Source organism: Callorhinus ursinus, unplaced genomic scaffold (assembly GCF_003265705.2).
Source record: "Callorhinus ursinus isolate GAN/ISIS: 27379988/994484 unplaced genomic scaffold, GSC_fseal_2.0 scaffold36, whole genome shotgun sequence".
NCBI lineage: Eukaryota > Metazoa > Chordata > Mammalia > Carnivora > Otariidae > Callorhinus > Callorhinus ursinus.
The window spans coordinates 2452270-2476521 of NW_027397098.1; the positions used below are offsets into that span (position 1 = coordinate 2452270).

A 24252-nucleotide genomic window follows, 5' to 3' on the forward strand; every position below is an offset into this window, starting at 1 on the left:
GGTTGCCGGCAGGAGGCACCCTCGTCGCGCCACATCCCAGATCCTAGCCGGCTGCCCCAACCCAGCATCCCGCCGTTCGGACAAATTAACCGCGAGGTTCGCCGGCCGCGGACTCTCCCCGGACGTTCCTCGGCACCGCCCCGCAGCCGCAGGGCTCCTCTGATTGGACATGGCTGCGCCCGGCGGGCCAATGGCGCGGGGGCGACAGGTTCCCGGAAGTGGCGGCGGGGCGAAGGGAAGACCTTAGCTTCCGCCCGCGGCGTGTGGACCGGTCGGCCGAGCTGTGCCGGCGCTATGAGTTCCTTCATGGGGCAGATGGCCGAGTACCCGACCATCTCCATAGACCGCTTCGACAGGGAGAACCTGAAAGCCCGCGCCTACTTCCTGTCCCACTGCCACAAGGGTGAGTGGACGCGGCGCGCCGCCCGCCCCAGGGACGCGGGCGGCGCGGGTTCTGACCCCGCGGGGAAGCCGCCCGGGGGGCTCGAGCGGCTCGAGCAGGCTTCGGGAGGCCGGGGCCGAGACTAGCAGGTGCACCTTGTCTCAGCCTGGCTCTTCAGCGTCTCTGAAGCTTTATTTCTTCTGTACGTCGGGACGGAACCGAAACTTGGCGCAACCACCCGGGCCAGTTTGACCAGGCGTAACTTAAGGTTCTCTTGGTAGCTCGCCTAGCTGCGAATAGTCAGAGGTCAGCGAGGATTGTTACTTATTTCTTCCTCCACATCTTCGCTTCCATGTTCCAAAGAAGGCAAGTTTCAGATGAAATTCCACCCTACCCCACCACCCCAACATTTATTATCAAGCAGGCGCATGCACACACACTCAAACATCCTGTCTGAAAGCTCTGTGAAGTGCAAGCTCCCCCTCCTCTTAGGTGTTCTGCCCACATCCAGTGTTAAAGTTTAGTTGAAGGTGAGGCAACCAGAATACTAAGATTTCGCAGCTGCGCACAGTTAGGGATTAGGCCCTGATGATAAGGCCTGGAGGCTAGAGGCTCCAGCTGAGGCTGGAGGGTCTCTAAAACGTTCTAGCCAATCTCCAGAGCTGGAGGAGCACTCATTTTGCAACCGTTGGCCATGCGTAACATCTGGTACGCCGAAGTTCCTGCTTTTGGGAAATGCCTCTGCTTTTTTGCTGTGACCTACGAATTTCCTCTCATTAATGAGGATAAATCTGGACTTTCTCGATTTGCTAAATAGCACTGTGAGCCTCTTTGGGGGTCTTTCTACTTAGTCTCCAGAATGTTTTTTCATTGTGAATCTCCTCTTGGGCGAGGCTACCTCTGTTTTACCTTTTGTCTTGAGCCTCACTGGAGTTTCAGAACTCAAAATTTGCTAGCCATGATTGGAAGTGTGGCGTAGGGGCTTGCCCTTTATGTTTACAAGTAGTGAGTTTGGAGAAGGATTCCGTCTAAAGGAATCTGAAATCATGATCGTTAGTTTGTTAAGTTAAGCAAGAAACTGACTCCCTATTGTTGAGCAGTTTATAGTAACTGTTCCTGTTCTCTCATGATATGTGAGTGTTTACTCAACCAGAATATAAACTCATCAAGGGCAAGAACTCAACTTCTGCTTTCAGAAATTTCCCACACTGCTTACTGGTAGTTTTTAACCTGTGAGAAACGTATTTCTTTGATGTGCTGTGGACTTGTGGACTGAATTGTCCCCCCCCCCCCCATTTATATGTCGAAGCTCAAACCCTCTATTGACTGTATTTGGTGATTGGGTTTTTAGGAGGCAAAATTTAAATGAGCTTATAAGGGCATGGTCCTAACTCGTTAGGATTGATGGCCTTATAAAAAGAGGAATAGAGATTTTTCTCTCTCCACACACACTGAAGAAGGGCCGTCTGCAAGCCAGGAGGAGAAGTCTCACCAGAAACCAACCCTGGCACCTTGATCTTGGAATTTAGCCTCCAGAACTGTAAGAAATTTTGTGGTTTAAGCCACCTTGTCTGTGGTATTTTATGTCAGTCTGAACCAACTGATACAGAATATCTGACATGATCTCTGGACTCTTTTGGTAGAAAAAAATCACATAAATGCATTAACATCACATTTTGATAGAACATCTCATTCCATGGCCCACTCAGTCCTGTTTATGGACCATCTGGAATCCCGGGCTCTGCTCAGGGCAGGCTCTGCTAAGCATCAGTAAGGCCTGGAGGACAAGAGGAGACCCATGGCCTGAGAGAGTGGCCCAGGGTTGGAGAAGACCCCTTTAGGGGACAATTTACAGTGACCTAATCTGGTTCAGCAAAAGGAAAAAGGCCCTGGGAAGGAGACTCTGGGTGCAGTCCTCGCAGCACCAAGTAAACTGACCCACGTTCTTTTTGGCTGGCAGTCTTGGAGGGGGCTGGGGTCCTGGGCCGTCTTGATTAAAGCAGCCACAGAGTGCTGCCTGCTGATTTAGTTTGGGAGCATAGAGCCGGGTCCTGATTTAGCCTCTTTTTTTGCCGTGGCGCAAATTCTTTGGAAATCCCAACCGGAAGCCCTGCCCAGGGATGCCCCCGTAGGCCCTACAAGCCTGGATCAGGAGTGATCTGAGGAGATTTACCCTCTGAGGGGGCAGGCACATGTCTGGTCACGGTCTGCCGCGGGGGATGTGGTGACTGCCTTGTTTTCTCTGAAGTTAAGAAAGGATTACCACGGGTAAGTTGAGGGCGCGCGTGCAAGTGTGTGTGTGTGTGTGTGTGTGTGTGTGGTAATTCGAATAATTAGGATTGGTCTGATTCATCTAAACTGAGGTGTGGTCACTGCCATCTAGTCCTACCCATGCTGGAGATTCAGAATGTTTTAGAATGCACCATATGTTTAAAGGCCGTGTTTCTGTATCTGTTAATTTGCAGGGCTGAGAAGCGGGCCTGTGTGGATAGAAATACCTTCAACCCAGCAGTCAGAGCAGGCTGAGAAGAGAATGAAACTCTTCTTATGCTGGCCTAAGCCTGAACGAGTTCCAGTGCCTGGAACTGAATGGGTCACATAGAGTGGGGCACAAGGGATGGTTGGATTAAAATGAAAGAAGAGCATAAGGAAAGTGCTGGAAGTAGTTCTGAAATGAGTATCTGGTCGCTCATTCTTCTGTGGCTACTCAGAGCTATTTAGACTCTGTCCTAAGATGGAGGGGATTGTTCTCCTTTTAAATGATGACCAGAGATGGTCAGCTTTCCATGGTTCCTGGCCTGTTTTCAGATGCATGTCACCTGCAGAAGAAAGAGCCAATAGCCCATAGGAATCAGTTCTTTTATAAAAGTAAACCTCTTGGGGTGCCTGGGGGCTCAGTTGGTTGAGCATCTGACTCTTGATTTCGGCTCAGGTCGTGATCTCGGGGTCATGGGATCCAGCCCCGTGTTGGACTCCCTGCTCAGTGGGGAGTTGGCTTCAAGATTCCCGCCCCCATCCCACCCCCTGCCCCGCTCCCGCATGAGCGTGCATGCTCGCTCTCTCAAATCTTAAAAAAAAAAAGTGAACCTCTCATATATTTTCTCTTAAAAAGAAGCTTGAAAAGAACAGACAACTGTTTGGCCTAAGGAATCCTCTCCAAAAAAAAAAAAAAGTCCTGGGGCGCCTGGGTGGCCCAGTCATTAAGCATCTGCCTTCGGCTCAGGTCATGATCCCAGGGTCCTGGGATCGAGCCCCACATCGGGCTCCCTGCTCAGCGGGAAGCCTGCTTCTCCTTCTCCCACTCCCCCTGCTTGTGTTCCCTCTCTCGCTGTGTCTCTCTCTGTCAAATAAATAAATAAATACAATCTTTAAAAAAAAAATGTGCTTATGATTTTTGATTCTTTTGTTTTTAGATCATATGAAAGGATTAAGAGCCCCTACCTTGAAAAGAAGGTTGGAGTGCAGGTAATTGATTTTGCTTCTTATTTGTGTGTGTGTGTTTTTTAAGTAAACATTTTAGTTGAGCTATGACTTCCACACGGGAAAGTACATACATCATAACGGGACACAGTCAGATGAACTCTTACAAGCGAGCACATCTTTGAAGCTTCCACCTAGACAGAGAAATAGAATAGGACCAGTGTCCCCGAACAGAGCCCCATCCCCGTCCTTCCCAGTCAGCGCTTGTCTCCCAGAGGCAACTGACTGTATCCTGACTTTTTGTCATCATGGTTTAGCTTTGGCTGGTTGTGAACTTTGTATAAGTAGAATAATACCGAATAGACCCTTCTGTTTGTTTTCTTTCACTTAACATTCTGATTGTAAAAGGATTCATCATGCTGTTGGGTGTAGCAGTAGTGTGTTCATTTTCATTTCTGTGTGTGTGTGTGTGTGTGTGTGTGTGTGTGTGTGTGCGCGCGCGCGCGCGCGCGCGCAGTTCTGTTGTGAAGACAGTCGTATGTTTTTGGATCTTTAAGCCAAACGACTGCATCCTTTTGCTACAGCCCGCTTTTGCCTAAATGTCCATTCCAAAATCTCAAGCCATGTATTGGAAAGAGCCCTGTTGACTCTCTAACTTCTGACCCAGTGGATGTCAGTCTTCTCTGCAAAGTGCTGTCACTAGTCTGTGTTCGTGATAAATGGTAGCTGATATTCATTGAGTACTTAGGTATATGCCAGGCACGAGGTACTGATTAAACAGTTTCTTTGAGTGCCTGTGATGAGTCAGGCACTGTCCTGGACGGTGAGGATATAAAAGTGACAACACAGATGAAAATCCCTGGCTTCTCGGAGCAAACATCCTCATTAGATCCTCTTGATAATTTTTTGAATAGATACCGTTATTATTTCTATTTTGCAGACGAGGAAACTGAGGAACCATCGAGGTTAAATTAGTTGCCCAAGGTCACACAGCCAGTAAGTGGCAGAACCAGGAGTTCAACCAGGTCTGTCTGATTTTGGAGCCTGTATGTTAGTTATCTGTTACTGCGTAACAAATCACCCCAAAACTTAGTGACTTAAATCCACTGATCACGTGTTTTCTTTCTCAGTTTCTGTGGGTCGGGAACGCTGACAGGGCACAGTCGTGGGGGCGGGCCCTGGTTTCTGCCTGGCTGGGTGTCCTGTGGGGGCTGCCATTATCTGGAGGCCCATTCATTCAGTGTTTGACACCAAGGCTGAGAAGAATCAGGCACCTGGGGCTTTTGGGCATCTCTGTCGCTACAAAACTCTTCAGCATGGTGACTTCAAGGTAGCCGAACTTCTGAAATGGAGACTTGGGGCTTAGAAAGTGTATGTCCCAAGGGAGAGCTAGCAGGTAGCCATGTTGCCCTGGAGACATAGCCTCCAAAGTCCTGCGGCCTGCCTTCATCACGTTCTGTTGGCTAAGGCAATTACAAAATGGGTTGAAGGGGAGGTTAAAATAGACCCCTTCTGTCAATGGACGGATTTCCATATCTGTTTTGTAAACAGAGCGTGGATGGTTGGGGTATGTATTAGTGTGGCCATCTTTAGAAAATACGGTCCACCACAGACTGTATTCTTAACCTCTGAACTTTGCTTTTGAATTTTTAAAGTTTATTCTGAAATTGATTTTTCCTGACTAAAAAACAGAAGAGGTTTATATGAAGTAAAACCCAGAAGTCTTCTGTTCCCCACTTCTTTCGTTCTTGAGAGGTGGTATCTTTCCAGACATACCTGATCATGTGCAAATGTGTCTTTAAGAGTGATAGGGGACACCCTTTTGAGGAGGCCAGAGGCACAGTATTTTCTCTCATCTGCTTCTTCCCCTTTGTCCTTTTGCATTCTTTCTTTTCTTTTTTTCTTTTTTTTTTTAAGATTTTATTTTTAAGGGGGTACTCCTGGGTGGCGTAGTCTGTTAAGCGGCTGGCTCTTGATTTCAGCTCAGGTCACGATCCCAGGGTTGTGGGATTGAGCCCTATGTGGGCTCCGCGCTCAGTGGGGAGTCTGCTTGGGATCCTCTGCTCTCCCTCTGCTCCTCCTCGCTCGTGCGCTCTCCCCCTCTTCTTTCTCTCTCTCTCTAAATAAATAAATCTTGAAAAAAAGTTTTTTATTTTTAAGTAATCTCTGCACCAAATGTGGGGCTCTTAAGTTACAGCCCCAAGAACCAGAGTCGCACGCTCTACCGACTGAGCCAGCCAGACGCCCCCCTCTTTGTGGTCTTGATGGGACCTAGCTAGTCACAGGTGCTGGCATGTTGGGAACTGCTCTAACACTTGGTGGGCCAGCTCAGTGTCTGAATGATCTGAGACAACTGATACGTGATGAAATGTATTTTCTGGTCACCCAGTGGCTCGCTGTGGATTGTACTGACACAGCTTTTCTAAATTTCTTCCTTTCAGCTTGAAGGTTTACTTATACTGTTCACCTGTTACTAAAGAGTTGTTGTTAACTAGCCCGAAGTACAAATTTTGGGAGAAACGAATCGTAAGTTTTATTTTTTGAATGACACCAATTCTTTTTCTCAAGGGGAAATATTTTTCGAGGTCGATTAAACAAAGCATTGGAATTATTCAAAGCCCAGTTCCTCCTACGCTACATTTATCCACATTAGTTACAGTGTTGATGTTTAGTCTTTGAAATTCATCAGCGTAGAAGAGGCCAACATTTTACTGTTGCAGAGTTGTTTTTCTTGTCCCTCAGCAGTTTGATCTTGGGTCTTGGTTTTGTTGGTTTAATCTCATTAACTCTTGCTAAGTTGCATTTTAATACTTTGAAGTGTAAAATGTGTAACCCAATTGACAAATCCTTTTATTTAGGTCATGACATAATTTAGGAAAAATGAACACATCTTATGGGTTATGATAAAGGGATAACAACTGGAATGAAAAGAGTGGACAACTTTGAATCTGACAGAATAAAGTGGAGCTGTTCAATGGAAAGCAGATAGTAAAGGGGAGAAACAAAAGAATGGCATATGGAAAATGTAAAGATGCCAGGAAAGGTCCTATTATAACAGTAATTACTATAAATATGGGTATAATTCAACTCCGGCTCAAAATATAATTTTCTCAGTTTAGGTTAAAAAAAAAAAGTTCCACCACTCTTAGTCTACAGGAGACTTAGATAAAACAAAAGGATAAATGCAGGTTGAAATGGAAATAAAAAACAAAAAAAGGCAAAGATGTACTAAACAATTAGAAGCTAAAAATGCCAGGGTGGCAGTTTTTATGTCATACAAAATAGAATTGAAGGCAAAAGGAGATCTTGTTTCAAAGAGGATGTTATTTACTGTCAGAAGGAACAATGGATCCAGAAGATAGGAACTTAACATGCACTTGACAGAATAGTCTCAAACTGGATGCAGTCCTCACTGATCCCCCAAGTGCTTGATCAGAGAAAGAGAACCACTGTGGGGGGAATGCAGTTAGGGTGCACTCTGTGGGTTAAACCTTAGGTCATCGTGGGAACTGGCAGAGAAGTCTGGGAAGTGTCAGAGTCTTGATGTTTGCCTGCTACCAGCTTTCAGCTCTCTCCTCCTCTTTCCACTTCTGCCCCACATTTGGGCAAGCTGATTAAAAAAAAAAAAAAAAAGCCCTGGGGCGCCTGGGTGGCTCAGTTGGTTGAGCGTCTGCCTTCGGCCCAGGTCATGATCCCAGGGTCCTGGGATCGAGTCCCGCATCGGGCTCCCTGCTCGGCAGGAAGCCTGGTTCTCCCTCTCCCTCTGCCCTTCCTCCCCGCTTGTGCTCTCTCTCTCTCTCTCTCTCTTTCTCTGTCAAATAAATAAAAAAAATCTTAAAAAAAAAAGCCTACCCCTCCCTTGGCCCTGACCTGGAGTTTGAACCACGCAAGCCCAGGCACCCCACCCCACAACCACAATAAAAACCAGGACCAGCCACTGCCACCCTCTGTCGGGCTGGAAGAGCCACTTCCTCCCAGCGGGGGCACTGCTCTCTCTGCAGAATGTGCCCCAGTGTGGGGCATCCAGTGCCTGCACCCCCTGTTGGTGCACGGGTGGCACATTCAGGCTGGGCTGGGGTCCATCCCCACTCCCCAGAGTGAGCCGTCATCGAGGCTGTAACCTTGGCCTGCTATTAGGCCCGAAGCTGCTGTGGACCCGCCGGCCAGCAGCGGCAAGCGGAGCTGAGAGCGAAGCGGAGAAGGGCAGAGATGGGCTGGAACCCACAAGGACAACCTGGGACCGCTGTCTGTGTCTCACTCCTTCCAGCCTGGCTAGTGCTGCAGCCCGCCCCCGTTGCCACTGAGTTCCACACTCCTGGCCCAGGCCTTCGAGAAGCTGAAGGAGGAGACGCAGCCGAAGGTGGGCTTGCTGCAGTCCTGCCTGTCTGCGGGCTGAGCCAGCAGGTGCACGTACACGCGCTGTCAGCACTGCTGGTGCCCGGCCGAGCGCTACGACACAGCTGCTGGTTCACTTTGGCCTTCAGATCTCACACGGATGTTTCTTGGGGCCAGCGCCACCTGGAGGTGTACGTGGAAAGGACTTGTGGGACAGTTCCAGCTCAGCTAAGTTGATGGGGTGCAAGGCCACCTCACAGTCTGAGGGACACGAGGCAGCTCAGCAGTCGTAGCTGGAGCACTTTCCACACCACTCTCAGAAACTGAAAGAGGGGCCTGCCTGAGGGGCTCAGTTGTTGAGCGTCTGCCTTTGGCTCAGGTCATGATCCCAGGGTCCTGGGATCGAGCCCCGCATCGGGCTCCCTGCTCACTGGGGAGTCTGCTGCTCCCTCTGCCTGCCCTTCCCCCTGCTTGTGCGCTCTCTCTCTCTCTGTCAAATAAATAAATACAATCTTAAAAAAAAAAAAGAAAAGAAACTGAAAGAGGAAGGAGGCAGGAAATAAGATAGATTTGAAGGGCATGATTAATAAATGTGAACTAATAGCAATCCGAGGCACCCAAAGGGAAAAGATCTTTGGTATACATGGAACATTTACAACAATTGACCATGCACTGTGGCACAAAAGAAGTAGGAAATCCTCGTGATCTTTTCTCTGAGTACAATGCAATGGATGCTAGAAGTCACAAATAAAAGGAGAGCTAAAATCATCTACGTATATAGGAACTAAATGCATATAATAAGCAACCATTAGGTTAAAGAGGAAATTGTAAAGAAAAACATGCAATACTTAGAACTGATGGACGGTGAGAACATGACACGTCAAAATGTGTGTGACACAGCTAAATTAGCACATGAAGGGAAATTGACAGCATTAAGTACATTTCTTCGAAAACAAAGACCAGAATTACATGGATTGAGTCTTTGACTCAGTAATAAGGAGAAGGAGCAACAAAGCAAATCCAAGGTTATGTGGAAGAAGGAAGTAATAAAGGTAGAAGGACAAGTTAGTGATACAGAGACTGACAACTACCACAGAAAATAAAAGGGAAGATTAACAAAAGTAAAAGCTCGTCTTTAGAGGAATAGAGAGAGATTTCTGCCAAGATTAGAAAAAGAAGATGCCGGGCCTACTGTGGGAGCGTGAGGGATGCCACGAATTCCGTCTGGAGGCATCTTTGAGCTCACCAGGTAGACACCATGAGCAAAGCTCACCCTCCCAAGTTGAAAAAATTTATGGACAGGAAATTATCATTGAAATTAAATGGCAGACATGTCCAAGAAATATTGTGGATGTTCAATCCGTTTATGAATCTTGTGATAGATGGATGTGTGGAGATGGCAACTAGTAGGCAACAGAACAATATTGGAATGGTGGTAATACAAGGAAATAGTCTCATCATGTTAGGAACCTTGGAACGAGTATAAACAATGGGTGTGTTCATCAGAAGAAATCAACTGCTTCCACCTGTTTTACTACAATATAAAAATCAGGTCATGTGCATTTTCATATTGAACTTTTTTGTTAAACTTTTATAATAGTCAGAAAAAAGATGCATATAAAAATACAGAATGATAAACAGAAAACTATTAATAGTGCATTTATTGGAAATTAATGATTGTATATTCAATAATTTAGCCAAAGTGGATAAATATCTGGATAAGTAGGAAAATATCAAATTGAGGCAAGAAAAGTGGAAAACTTGCATAAGTAAACATTGAAGAAATTAAAACAACAAAGATCTCTTCTTCAATAAAGCCCCAGGTCCAGATGGTTTTATAGGTGCATTTTGCCAAATGTTCAAAGGACAAATAATCCCCATACTGGATGAGTTTTTGAGGGATATAGTAAAGAGATAGGCTGCTCAGCCTTGTTGGCAGAATTGATAATGATAGGGCAACGGGGAGAAAGGCCATTTCATGTATGATCATGTGAACATCCTGATTAAGGTGGCAGCTAACTGAATCTCACAGTAATAAATAAGCGCTTTGTGAATACAATGTGTTTATTCCAGAATGCAAGGATTTTTTTTTTTTTAAGATTTTATTTATTTGACAGAGAGAGGCACAGCGAGAGAGGGAACACAAGCAGGGGCAGTGGGAGAGGGAGAAGCAGACTTCTCGCCGAGCAGGGAGCCTGATGCGGGGCTCGATCCCCAGGACCCTGGGATCATGACCTGAGCCGAAGGCAGATGCTTAAAGACTGAGCCACCCAGGCGCCCAAGGATATTTTTTTTTAAAGATTTTATTTATTTGAGAGAGAGAGCATGAGCGGGGGAGAGAAGCAGACCCCCAGTGAGCAGGGAGCTGGACTTGGGACCTGAGCCGAAGGCAGACGCTTAACCAACTGAGCCACCCAGGCACCCCCGGAATGCAAGGGTATTTTTAACACCCAAATCTCAGTCACTGTAAGTTTTAGGATATCAGTGGACTGAAAAGATGAACAATTACGTTAATTTATTCATCAGCTACTTACTGAATGCCTCTTACGCGAGTTGCTGTCGTAGTAAAGTGGGCCAGGCCACCTTGGAGCCCTCTGCCGCAGCCCAAATCTGTGAATTAGGCCAGCACCTCGTGGATGGATCCAGGCTGCATTCTGCAGCGCGAAACCTAAGCATGCAGAGCACATGGCCACGTGTGTTACTGAGACTCAAGTTCAGAGGGGAGAGGGCAGTGGGAGGACAGGGATGGGGAGGTGAAGGGAGAAAAATTGAATTCATGGAAATAGAATTGCTGGGTCAAAGGATATGCAAGTTTAGGAGGCATTTAATCCACTTTGCCACGTCAGCCACAGGAGAGGCACTCCTTTAGCTCTATCAAGTCTTTAAGCTGCTAAAACGTTTAGTATCGCAAAATCAGAAATTGTTACACAAAGAGTCTTAGTAACTTCTTCTAAGTCCCTTTTTTGTGTTTGAGATGGCAAAGTTATGTAAATCCATGAAAAACTGAAAACACTTGGTATGATGTACATATGATCTCTTATTTTAATAGATATCCATTGAAATTGAAACTCCTACTCAGATATCTTTAGTCGATGAAGCATCAGGCGAGGTAAGTAAAACTATTAATTTTTTAAAAATTATTTAATAATATGATTGTTTTTCTCTGTGATTTTGAATGCTCATCTTAACATAAATGAAAGTTACAGTAATTGGGTGCGTTTGTAGGGAAAAAAAAATTTGTGTTGTATTTCTTTTCTACATAGTAGTCTACAAGGTAGACTTCTGTGTGAATTGCTCCTTTTTAGTGTATTACCTGCTAATGATGAGAACTCCAAGTGTTGATATTATTACATAATGTCATTGTCATGTTTATTATGTTTATTATAATATTCAGGATATAATATGGTGCTTAGTGCTTTTGTAGCAAATATATGTATTTGTGATTTTCTTTTTTTCTGAATTATTTCTTACTTAAGAAACAGTGTCCAAGTGGATCCAATATATTTTTTGTCCTTAAATTTAGAAGCAGGTACTTTTCTGTTGTGAATGTATTGGTTTAATAATCAAGATTATGGACCTACCGTTTTTTTTTTTTTTTTACCTCAAATTTTTCCTAGGGCCAGGAAGTATTTTCCTATTTTATGGTAAATCTAGTTAATATTCATTCCATGGCCTGGTTATAACCTGCTTTGTCGACACGTTGAACTCTGAAGGGTGTCCGTTGTCTAACCAGGATCAGGCTGACTTTTCACATCTCCTCTCTGGAGAAGATCAGGTGTGTGAAGTCGTCCTCATCGAATTGTTCACCAAGGGAGGACTGCAGGGCCAGTTGAGGGCGGGTTAAAAAGGATAGCCTGAAGGTCCCTAAGCGCTGTCCTGACCTCAGTTAGCGAACGCCAGACTCTTCTGATTGCCTCGCTGCCTTATGTTGGTGAAAGGCGTTGTCAAAACAGGGCTCCAGAGAGCAGGCAGCTCCTGTTGACCAGAGTCTGGCCATCCCACGCTGGTCCTTTGTTTATTCTCATGCACTGTGGCTCCGTGCATTGTGTCTCCAGCACTAACCACAGGACCCTTGCTCTAAGGGGGCCATCGGAATGAATGACGTTAGACTTCCTGGAGGAATTGCCATTACCGGTAGCGAGCGAGCGGGCCCAGAGCTCTGCCCTACTAGGACAGACAGTACATGTAGAATGGTGACCTGGGCCCAGACGACATCAGGCTTTTTTTTTTTTTTTTTAGTTTAATAATAGCTTTATTGAGATACCATTCATATACAGTTCACCCCATTTAAAATGTACAGTTCAGTGGCTTTTAGTATATTCACAGAGTTGTGTATTCACCACCACAATCATTTTTCAAATATTTTCATCACCCAAAAAGAAACCCTGTACCCATTAGCATTCATTCCCTACTTCTCCCTCCCCCAGCCCATGGCAACCGCTACTCTAAGTCTGTAGGATTTGCCTGTCCTGGACATTTTGTACTGATGTGGTCTTTTGTGACTCGCTTCTTTCACTTTGCATAATGGTTTCACGGTTTATCCATGTTGTGGTATGATGTCAGGATTTCATCTCTTGCCTTGGCCTGAATAACATTCCGTTGTATGGAGAGACCACATCCTGTTCGTTCGCTCGTCAGCTGATCGACATTTTGGTGGTTTCTACTTGTTGGATAGTAGGAGCAGTGCCGCTGTGAACACTCATGCCCGGGTTTTCGTGTGGATGCCCGTTTTCATTTCTCTCGTGTGTGTAGCTCGGAGTGGAGTTGCTGGGTTATACTGTCGCTGTGTTTAACAGTCGTTCTGTGGGTGGGGATTCCACGCGTCTCCAGGATTTGGCGCGTGAGGAAATGAGATGAGGCATACCGCATTCTGGAGAAATACCTGAATCTGTTCTATTGAGGAGAGCTGGGTCCTGACGATAACTTCTATTATTATTATTTTTTCTTTATTTTCTTTTTAGAAGGAAGAGGTGGTTGTGACTCTCTTACCAGCTGGTCATTGTCCAGGATCAGTTATGTAAGGGGGCTCATCTATTTTGCCCTTTTATTATGTGTGGATATGTATTGTGTTTGTAGAAATAAATGTTTAGGGTCTAGAAAATAATATGTGTAGGGATATTACTTCTTTAATATGTAGATGGCAATTTCTGTAATCTTTGTTTCCAAATTGAACTTGGGGGACTGAGGTGAAGATCAAGTTAGAAATGTGGCTTTCTTATAATGGAAGCCTTCCATGGCCGTTTCTCCATTGGCTTTGCATTTTCCTCTCCCAGGAGGATTTTTCTCTCCATGAGCAGGAGTGATCTGTAGTTGAAGGTGCTGACACATTTCAGGGGATGCCTACTGCAAAGGCAGTAGTGTATTCCATTATGTTATCCCCCCTCCCCGGGAAAAGGTGGCGGCTGAGTGCCTGGTATGGTGTAGAGCTGTTAAAGTCCCACTAATACTGTATTGTAGGTGGCTATGTTCGGCAGGAAACATTTGCTATGGATTTAGTGTGTATTTGCTTTATGGGGATGTTGTCACCAAGACATATTTCTTTCTCAGGTTTTTATTTCAGGGCAATAATGGAACAGTCTTGTACACGGGAGACTTCAGGTTGGCAAAGGGAGAAGCTTCCAGGATGGAGCTTCTGCACTCCGGGGGCAGGTATTAGACTTTATATAATTCCCTCCCTTTTTTTTTTTTTTTTTTTTTGAGAGGGCGTGCATGATCGGGGGGCGGGGGCAGAGGGGGAGAAAGAGAGAATCCCAACCAGACTCCACGCCCAGCACGGAGCCCGACACGGGGCTCCATCTCATGACCCTGAGATCGTGACCTGAGCGGAAATCAGAAGTCAGATGCTTAACTGACTGAGCCACCCAGGCGTCCCAGACTTCATGTAATTCCTGGAGGACTGAATCATCTAAAGAGTTTTACTGCTCCTTTTCCCCCAAATACAAGCCTTGGTTTCAGGTAGAAATCGAAGTTTATTATATTTATGACAGTAAAGCAGAATTTTCTTCTTGAAATGGGGTAATGGTAACTTTCTGTATGTTGATTGGGGCAGTAGTTATGTGAATTTACGTCACAATTCACTGAATCATATTTACAAATCTGTGTAATTTATTGTGTGGAAATCATTTCCCAACAAAATTGATTTCACAAAAAAATTCCAAATTCAATGGCACACCCTCTAAGATTAGTGAGAATTTAAACTTTACATATATTTTATTTCACATTAGATGGTTAACACCAATTGTTTTTTTTTTTTCCTAGAGTGAAAGACATCCAGAGTGTATACTTAGATACTACTTTCTGTGATCCAAAATTTTATCAAATTCCTAGTCGAGTAAGTCTCCCCGGAGAAGCAGGGGTGGTAACCGGGGTGTGGTTGTATTTCTAGTAGGAAATTTCTGGAATAACATGTCAGATCATAATTGTCCCATAATTAACTGGCATTAATACTTGTGACTGTTGGGAGTGGAAAGGGTGAGTGATGTTCTTAAAAGTGTTAAATGCCTTTTAAAACTCCTGAGCAGGAGGAGTGTCTGAATGGAATTGTAGAGCTGGTTCGAAGCTGGATCACTCGGAGTCCATACCATGTTGTGTGGCTGAACTGCAAAGCAGCTTATGGGTATGAGTACTTATTCACCAATCTTAGTGAAGAATTTGGAGTCCAGGTATGGTGATGGCTCTTTCTTTCCTATTGCTCCTTCCATCCTCTCCTTCCTCCTACTTCCCGCCCCCCAAAAACTGACCGCAGTAGGGAAGCAGCCTATGAAAGGGCATGTGTTGGGGGCCTGGGTGGCTCAGCCGTTAAGCATCTGCCTTTGGCTCAGGTCATGGTGCCATGTTCCTGGGATCGAGCCCCACGCCTGCTCCCTGCTCAGTGGGGAGCCTGCTTCTCCCTATGCCTTCACCTCTCCCCCTGCTTATGGTAGAGAATCAGACACATGCGTTTACATACGTGTATGCGTGTGTGTCCTGGGTTGCCCTGGGAAACCTATTTCTTACTGTGGGTCCTGGTCCAGGTGTGTGAAAAGCACTGTCCCAGAGCTCCGAAGCTTCAGATCAGGCTGGGAGCCAGGAGTAATGGTAAATAAATACCCAGTAGTGAAATAAATTTCACCTGTCCCTCCCTCGTGGCTCGGTGCTGGGCTCTCAGGCAGAGCCGTGGAGCCCAGGGTGTGAGTGTGGCCGCCAGGCCTGTGGCTTCTGCTCTTGTCCCCTGAGATAAGATGGGGTTCTGGTAATGACCCTGAATAAAACAAAGAGCTGGAGCGAGCTGGACATTTAAGTTCCACTCTGTTTTGTACCTTTTAACATAGGTCCTCCAGCCAACAAACTTGTGCCAAGAACTTAGTTCTACACAGTGTCATTCAGTAAAATAAAAAAGATCTAGCTTTTCTGCATATGAAATTTTAAAAATGCCTCCCTCCCTCCCTTCATAAGTCTTGACTGCCTTGGTCCTTCTTTCCTTAATGTTTTTCTTCTGTAAGTCCGTCTGTCAAAACACATTGGTATAAAGTTGTGAATTCTCCATTTTGAGAAGGATTTGCTTTCATTCTGAGATTGTCATTCCTGTTTTTTTGGTGTTAAAATTTTTCCCCCCCATGGCGCTCACCATAGCACATGCCCTCCCCAATGTCTATCACCCAGCCCCCCCATCCCTCCCACCCCCCACCACTCCAGCAACACTCAGTTTGTTTCCTGAGATTAAGAATTCCTCATATCAGTGAGGTCATGTGATACATGTCTTTCTCTGATTGACTTATTTCACTCAGCATAACACCCTCCAGTTCCATCCACGTCGTTGCAAATGGCAAGATCTCATTCCTTTTGATGGCTGCATAATATTCCATTGTGTATATATACCACCTCTTCTTTATTCGTTCATCTGTCGATGGACATCTTGGCTCTTTCCACAGTTTGGCTATTGTGGACATTGCTGCTATAAACAGTGGGGTGCATGTACCCCTTCGGATCCCTACATTTGTGTCTTTGGGGTAAATACCCAGTAGAGCAATTGCTGGATCGTATGGGAGCTCTATTTTCAACTGTTTGAGGAACCTCCATACTGTTTTCCAGAGTGGTTGCACCAGCTTGCATTCCCACCAACAGTGTAGGAGGGCTCCCCTTTCTCCACATCCCCGCCAACATCTGTCGTTCCCTGACTTGTTAATTTTAGCCATTCTGACGGGTGTGAGGTGGTATCTCATGGAGGTTTTGATTTGGATTTCCCTGATGCCGAGCGATGTGGAGCACTTTTTCATGTGTTAAAATCACAGTGACAACAGGTCGTGGATGTGCACGCACACACACGTACACTGATCTTTATTATCTGCTTTTTTTTTTTTTTTAACCTCCTCCCCTCTCTTGATGAAATACAAAGGTAGCAGCCACTTATCACTCCCAAATCGGTGTTTACTGTAAATGTTCGTTGGGGCGCCTGGGTGGCTCAGTCGGTTAAGCGTCTGCCTTTGGCTCAGGTCGTGATCCCGGGGTCCTGGGATTGAGCCCCGCATCGGGCTCCCTGCTCCGCGGGAAGCCTGCTTCTCCCGCTCCCACTCCCCCTGCTTGTGTTCCTGCTCTCGCTGTGTCTCTGTCAAATAAATAAAATCTTAAAATGTTCATGTGTGTGAAATCTGGGAAGGCCTTGCAGGAAGGGACCATGGGCTGAGGAGGGGATGGGGGAGAGCAGCCTGAGTGGTGACCCAGTGACCTCAGAGCCCCTCTGGTGTGAGTCCTCAGGCCCGAGTCCCTCTGTAGGGGATAGAAGCGATTGAAATTGATCAGGAATTTATTTTTTTAAGTTTTTTTGGAAGATTTTATTTATTCATTTGAGAGAGCAAGAATGAGAGAGAGCGAGCGAGCACGAGATGGGGGAGGGTCCGAGGGAGAAGCAGCCCCCCTGCCGAGCAGGGAGCCCGACGCGGGACTCGATCCCGGGACGCCAGGATCATGACTGGAGCTGAGGGCAGTCGCCCAACCGACTGAGCCCCCCAGGCGCCCTGATGAGGAATTTAAAAAGGGACAACAGGAAGGTTTTTGACTAAGGGACCTCAGAGGTGATCTCTGGCACTTTTTCAGGTTTCTTTATCTTCATTGAGGATAAAAGTTTCTGTATCTCTGTACACCTCAAAATTTACCCCTTTTTTACTCCTTAGTCCAGAAAAGCAAATTTGTTGTTACTTCCTGTTAGTTGTTAGTAAACAGGGAGTGAGTGGGATAGGCCGCAGGATAAGTAAGCAGTTATGTTGGATTCTTTTTATGCTTGTCTTGGTATTAATTACCACAGTGATTTGACATCATTCTAATCTGTTAATCAGATTTCAAAATGAGAGAGAATACTTTTCTTTTTTTTTTAAGATTTTATTTATTTATTTGTCAGAGAGCACAAGCAGGGGGAGCAGCATGGGGAGAGGGAGGGAACCCACCTCAGGGCTCGATCCCAGGACCCCGGGATCATGACCCGAGCTGAAGGCAGACGCTTAACCGACTGAGCCACCCAGGCGCCCCGAGAGAGAATACTTCTTATTTCTGCCATTTCATAGTCTTAATACCAATTTAGGTACATGTTACTTACTTTAAAGGAGAGAATCTTTTAAAACTGACACATTAGTTTAACAATGTAAATATGTTAACCTCAAAATTCTAAAGGTGGCTATGGTTTTTTTGTTTTGTTTTTCTGCATCTGCCTGCCCCCCTTTCAATCCTGTAAAGGGGCGTGTGGTAGGGGGGGATGCTGGGTCTGCTTCCTACTCCAGCTGTGTTCCCCCTAAAACTGCCCTTACTTACATGGCATGTTGGGGCTGTGTCTTTACAAGTCAGTGATTCTTGATTGTTCACTGCAGTATACCCAGTATTTAGAATAAAACTTGACATACAGTAGGTGCACAATAAATATGAGTTGACTGACTCTTGACGGATTGAAGGACAGTAGAGTTGACCCTTGACCATGGGTTTGAACTACATGGGTCCATTTATACATGGATTTTCTTCCATAAATGTGGTATTGTATCATTCACAGTACTGTGTGGTGACACATGGTGTCTACGCTTGTGAGCACAGCATAACGTATAGAACTTACAGAATTATAGTGTTGTCTATCACTGTGTTGTACACCTGAAACTAATGTAACAATGTGGGTCAGCTGTTCTTTGATTAAAAAAAATACAGTGCAGTATTCTAAGTGTATTTTCTCTTATGATTTTCTGAAGAACCTTTTCTTTAGCTTGCTTTATTACAGAATACAGTATGTGATACATGTACAAAATATGTGTTTTGGTAAGGCTTCTGGTCAACAGTAGGCTATTAGTAGTTAAGTTCTTGGGGAGTAGAAAGTTATGGGGATTTTTGACTGGGTCCCTTTGTTGGTAGTCCCAACCGCTGTGTTGTTTGGGGTCAGTTGTGTTAGCATGATTCAATAAAATCCACCAACTGAGTCTCCAGAATGTTTTATTACCACCACCAGCAGGCACTAGTGCTGACTGGTGGGAATATGGTCTTTGTCCTTTGCCTGTTGATATCCTGGCAGAATACCATGTGCACTGAAATAGCCAGTAACTAGGGTTTTGTTTTATTTCGTTATAAAGGTTTTATTTATTTGGGGGCGGGGGCAAGCAGACTCGGTGCTGAGCAGGGAGCGCAACATAGGGCTGGGTCCCAGGCGCCCTGCCAAAAACTAAGTTTTAAGAAAGAAGAAAGTTCACTAACTGGATGATTTGCCCTGCATCATTACCCTTAAACAATTTCTTTATAGGAAATACAATTCAAATAATACGCTTATATGTGTTATTTTACTCAGATTCATGTGGACAGACTGGACATGTTTAGAAACATGCCGGACATTCTTCATCATCTCACAACAGACCGTAGCACTCAGATCCATGCCTGTCGCCATCCGAAGGTACAGCGTAAATTGTTTTTCTTATTGTGGGTGTGATGCATGGAAGATGGAATTTTAGGTCCAGAAGGAAGCTCTGAAATCCCATTTTCTAGGCCCTTCAGTTTACAAATGTGACCATTGAGGCTGAGACCCTGCAGTATTACCCCAGGCCATGCAGCTGGCCGTCACTCTGTTCCGTTGCCGTAGACGGTGTGGCAGGAAACAGACACGGACCCGCTTCGTCTTTTTGTGAAATAAATCCATACGCATTTGATACATGTGTATTTGTAATGAATTACATAATGAGTAATGGATTTATAATGAAATTAGTAATATGTTAGAGCTTATAACTTAAAACATTTATAAATCCATTGTTACTTATATTTAAGACTTGTGACCTATGTGCACATTTATAAACTATTTTTTTGTACTCATTTGAGATACTTAGATATAACTTTGCCTCAGACTTTGAAATGGTTTTATGTATTGCTGGTCCAGTTTCAAATGAGCGTTTTTAGTGTTTTTGCAACTCATTTGCAATTCATTTTCGAATGCCACCATAGAACTCCCTTCACTTATTAAATGCCCTTCTGTTGGGGCTCCTGGGTGGCTCAGTTGGTTAAGTGGCTGCCTTCGGCTCAGGTCATGATCCCGGGGTCCTGGGATCGAGTCCCGCATCGGGCTCCTTGCTCACCGTGAAGACCGCTTCTCCCTCTCCCTTTGCCTGCCTGCCGCTTCCCCTGCTTATGCTCTCTCTCTCACTATGTCTGTCCCTGTGTCCAATAAAAATAAATAAAATCTTTAAAAAAAAATGCCCTTCTGTTACTAAAGGCCAGATATTAAATTTTGCATTTGCCCTTAACATTTTTTTCCCTCTCAATTTATATAGTCATTCAGCATCACTAATACTAAATCATGATCTTCAGAAGTGGGGCTTTGCATGATCATGATTTTCCTCTAAATTTTAAAATATCTGAGCATTCAGGGCGCCTGGGTGGCTCAGATGGTTAAGCGTCTGCCTTCGGCTCAGGTCATGGTCCCAAGGTCCTGGGATCGAGTCCCGCATCGGGCTCCCTGCTCCTTGGGAGCCTGCTTCTCCCTCTGCCTCTCTCTCTCTCTCTCTCTCTCTCTCTGTGTCTCTCATGAATAAATAAATAAAATCTTTAAAAAAAAAAATCTGAGCATTCAAATGCAGAGTAATTTTTATTTTAGTAAACATTGCATATATATATATATGTATATATATATTTATTCATAAGAGACAGAGAGAGAAGGGCAGAGGGAGAAGCAGGCTCCCTACTGAGCAGGGAGCCCGATGCGGGACTCGATCCCAGGACTCTCGGATCATGACCCGAGCTGAAGGCAGACGCTTAACCATCTGAGCCACCCAGGCGCCCTGCATTTATATATTTAGATACTCATTGTGGTAGTAATATTGGCTCCATCGCCAAAAAAACCTAAAGTAGACTTGCTCAGCCCTAAAGTAAAGCATAAAAAAAAAAAAAATTCTTACCTACAGCATGGAATATACTCCTTCAGACCACCGTAGGATAACTGTAAGGTAAGAACTTATTTTGGTGATTGGTAAGCTGCATATCATAACCTGAGTCATGAATTTCTTTCATCCTTTTGTTTGTGTGTCTGCACACAGACACACACATCCTCACTGAATTCACGGGTGGATAAAATCATGTAGGTACAGAATAGCAACTGTTTTGTCCCTTTTTTGTTGGACTTGCAGCCTTTCATCCTCACAAGTCCCGTAAATCTTTTAACTGGCAGATTTCTCTTTGCCCTGAGTTTTCTTACGTCCCACAAAGTAGCTGCATTTGTAACTGTCCCTCCTGTCGCTTCCCACATGGCTACTTGCCTTGGAACACTCCTTCGAGTGGCTTCGTCCCCCGGCCCCATGGCCTCAGGAGTACCGCTCACAGCTCGCGGCGCCCCGGTGCGCTCCTCGGCGGCCCGCTCCTCGTCAGGCCCCACACGGGAAGGCCCCCGATGGCCTTTGATTGGAACGGAGTGCTAATGGTTTCGCAGGAAACCCGATCTGAACGTGACGTCTTCGGGAAAATAGTACCACTGGTTTTCAGCCTTTTAAAAACACTTTTGTTACTTTTTCCTCCAACTTTATTTTTCCAAAAATTGGTTATGTAGCCCATATTCATTCTTCCCTGGTGGGGTGGTGGTGTCCTTTTTAGCGTGTGGAGGGGGGAGCAGGGCATCCGGAGCGAAGGTCAGGTGTGTGTTGCGGTCACAGTGGCCTCTTGCGTCTCTTGATGTAGATCAAGTCCCCAGCCTTTTGCTGTTCTTCAGGACATTGATATTTTCAAAGAGACCAGGTCAGTCATTTTGCAGAGTGGTCCTAAATTTGGAATTATCTGATTGTCTCCTTACATCTACTTTCTTGTTTGATGTCTGTAAACTTGTAAACATTTGTTTTTGAGACCCTGCCTACAAACAAAGTTGTTGAAAGTGTTGAACTGCTTTTCTGTTTCTGAAATCTTTCAGGCAGAGGAATATTTTCAATGGAATAAATTACCTTGTGGAATTATTTCCAAAAATAGAATTCCACTCCACACAATCAGCATTAAGCCATCCACTATGTGGTTTGGAGAAAGAACCAGAAAAACAAATGTAATTGTGAGGTAAGAAAGCAACCTCTCTTTTGAGAGAAACCTTGCTTTTGAGGTAACTTATCTGATTTATTTTAGCATTTTGTTTGTTTCGTTTTAAAGATTTTATTTATTGGGGCGCCTGGGGGGCTCAGTCGGTTAAGCGTCTGCCTTCGGCTCAGGTCATGCTCCCGGCGTCCTGGGGTTGAGCCCCGCGTCCGGCTCCTTGCTCGGCGGGGAGCCTGCTTCTCCGTCTCCCTCTGCCTGCCGCTCCGCCTGCTTGTGCTTGCGCACTCTCTGTCAAATAAATAAACGATTTATTTATTTATCTGAGAGAGAGAGAGAAGGAGCAAGGGGAGGGGCAGAGGGAGAGAGAAGCCAACTCTCTGCTGAGCAGGGAGCCGGACGCAGGCTGATCGCAGGACCGGGAGATCCTGACCCGAGCTGAAGGCAGACGCTTAACCGACTCAGTGTCCCAGTCGCGCTGATTAATTTTAGTTTAAATGCAATCTAGCCTAACCCAAAGAGGAGGATATACTCTAATTGTGGACAATAATTTCCGAAATTTAAATGCTATTTAAAGAGGTGCTACTTCGAAACCTGCCTAATGGCCAGTACCATTAGCCAGGGTTTCCTGAGGTCCACTCCAGTCAGATGGCCGGAGAGTGAGGGCGCCTTGCTTGTCAGGGAGTGGGGAACTGACGTCGTGCGGCACAGAAGCCCTTGCTGGAGGAGAGGAGTACCATAACGATCATCATATTTTGGCAGTACTTCCTGAATATTGGGTATTCAGAATGTCTACAAATATTTCTGGCAAAAGTTCCCTCTTGTCCCAGGGAGAGACCCTTGATTGTGTGGGGTGATTTCATATTGGAATAGACTAAGTGGGAAGGCATGAAATTTAGAACTTAGCTTAGTTTTGACACGTGACCTTGTAATTTTGTGTTTTCATTTCCCTTTAGGACTGGAGAGAGTTCATACAGAGCTTGTTTTTCTTTTCATTCTTCCTACAGTGAGGTAAGAGGACCCCATGAACTCAGAACCCTGCTGCCAGCTGCTTTGGCAGCCCCGTCATGGTTGGCAGCAGTAGACCCCTTGACTGCCAGAGGCGTCTCTTTTTCTACTGCTTAGGACTTGCTGTGGCTTTTCCTAAAGAAATTTAGGGAACATGTCAGTAGATGAGCTGCGTTTACTGAGTGCAGAGGAAATTGGCTAGTATCACCTGTTTCCAGCCGAAACGTTGAAGAACACTGATGATTAAGGCTTTCTTTGCGTCTTGCTTCCTGCATGTATTTTTAACTTCCCCGCTTCGGTTGCTCTGTTCACCTGTCATAAGAGGATCATAGATCTCACGTGAAGGAGTACCACAGATGAAATCTCATGGGCAGCCTTAAGGTGCTGTCCAGATTTTTGTCCTCTTCCAAAATTTGATTGTGCTGAAAAACTATTTAAAAAATAGTCCTGGGTATTTGGCAGTGGGGAAGTACAAAGGTGATTGAGATAAAGACCTTGTTCTTGGGAAGGACATACTATATTGGAATTACTCAGTTTAAGAAGGCTTATTAAATGGTTTCATTCGGATCCTTTTTATTTTCTCTCTTTTTTTTTAGCTAGCCAACCTATAGGACATCATTAGTTTCAGATGTAAGTTCAGTAATTCATCAAGTTGCATTGTTAGGATCCTTTTTATTTAGGAAATTGACCTACTCACTAGAGTGGGAACTTGATATGTGTAATGTATTTGCAAACTCCTCATGTGTTTCTAAAGTAAATGCTAACATCTTAGAAGTGCTGAGTTTTAGTAATTTCATGTACGTATCAGGAGAAAAAGGTATATAAAATCAGACTTCGTATGACACTTAAAGTCACATATAATTTTAGTTTGACCATTTCGGCACTTAAAACTTGATTTCCCTGATAACTATGACTTTTGTATTTGGGATACATGGATACAGCACTGCAGCAGTGAGCCGTGGCCGTGTTAATGTTTTGAGCAGGTGGATTCTTCCAGAGCTCCAGGTAGTGGCATTCTTATCAAGTCAGCCATAGTATTGTAAATGATTCTTTATCATATTATCAAAATACCACAGTGACCTCTCTCTTAAATAACTGACCTTAACTTTCAGGTACAAATAGGTTATCCGACAGCAGCTTGAAGGAGTTCATTGTGATGGTATAATTTAGTTATATTTTATCCTGAAATCTCAGATTGTTGTCAGAGTCTCCTCCTGGGGATTTGTCTTTGGTTTGGCATCTGGCTCAGCATCAGGGTCCCTTCCTTTTGATCTCTCAGTGGCTGAGTATCCTCTCTGTCTCAGCCATGGGGAAGGCATCTAATCAGGGAAGAGGGTAGGCCTTACTTTTTCACTTAGGACTACTTCTGGCCCATAAGCCCTCCTGGGATTTTATGCAATTACCCCTCAGGAAGGAGATATTCCCTGGTGCTTGAGCAGAGAGATGAAGCAGATGATTCCCCCCCCCGCCCCCTGCCCTGCTGTCGGCCCTCCACAAGCCTCCTGGATTAGCCCTAGTGGTCACCCACATGGAGGGTCCCCGTGAGCTGTGCTTGGTCATCTTCTCTCAGGGTGGTGAGGAGGAGACAGGCTTTCCTGAAAAGTGCTCTAATTAAT

At 45.1% G+C, this 24252-nt stretch overlaps 1 protein-coding gene across 1 annotated transcript in view; it reads left to right on the plus strand.

Moving 5' to 3' along the window:
- Positions 1–234: 234 nt before the first annotated feature.
- DCLRE1C (DNA cross-link repair 1C) overlaps positions 235–24252 on the plus strand; it is a 31464-nt gene continuing 7446 nt past the window's right edge. Inside the window, 11 exon segments of the mRNA XM_025853455.2 lie at positions 235–403; positions 3796–3847; positions 6244–6328; positions 11187–11246; positions 13099–13154; positions 13685–13786; positions 14396–14468; positions 14659–14799; positions 18927–19028; positions 21519–21655; positions 22585–22639. Coding sequence (XP_025709240.1) covers positions 295–403; positions 3796–3847; positions 6244–6328; positions 11187–11246; positions 13099–13154; positions 13685–13786; positions 14396–14468; positions 14659–14799; positions 18927–19028; positions 21519–21655; positions 22585–22639 — 972 coding nt within the window. The 5' untranslated portion in view covers positions 235–294.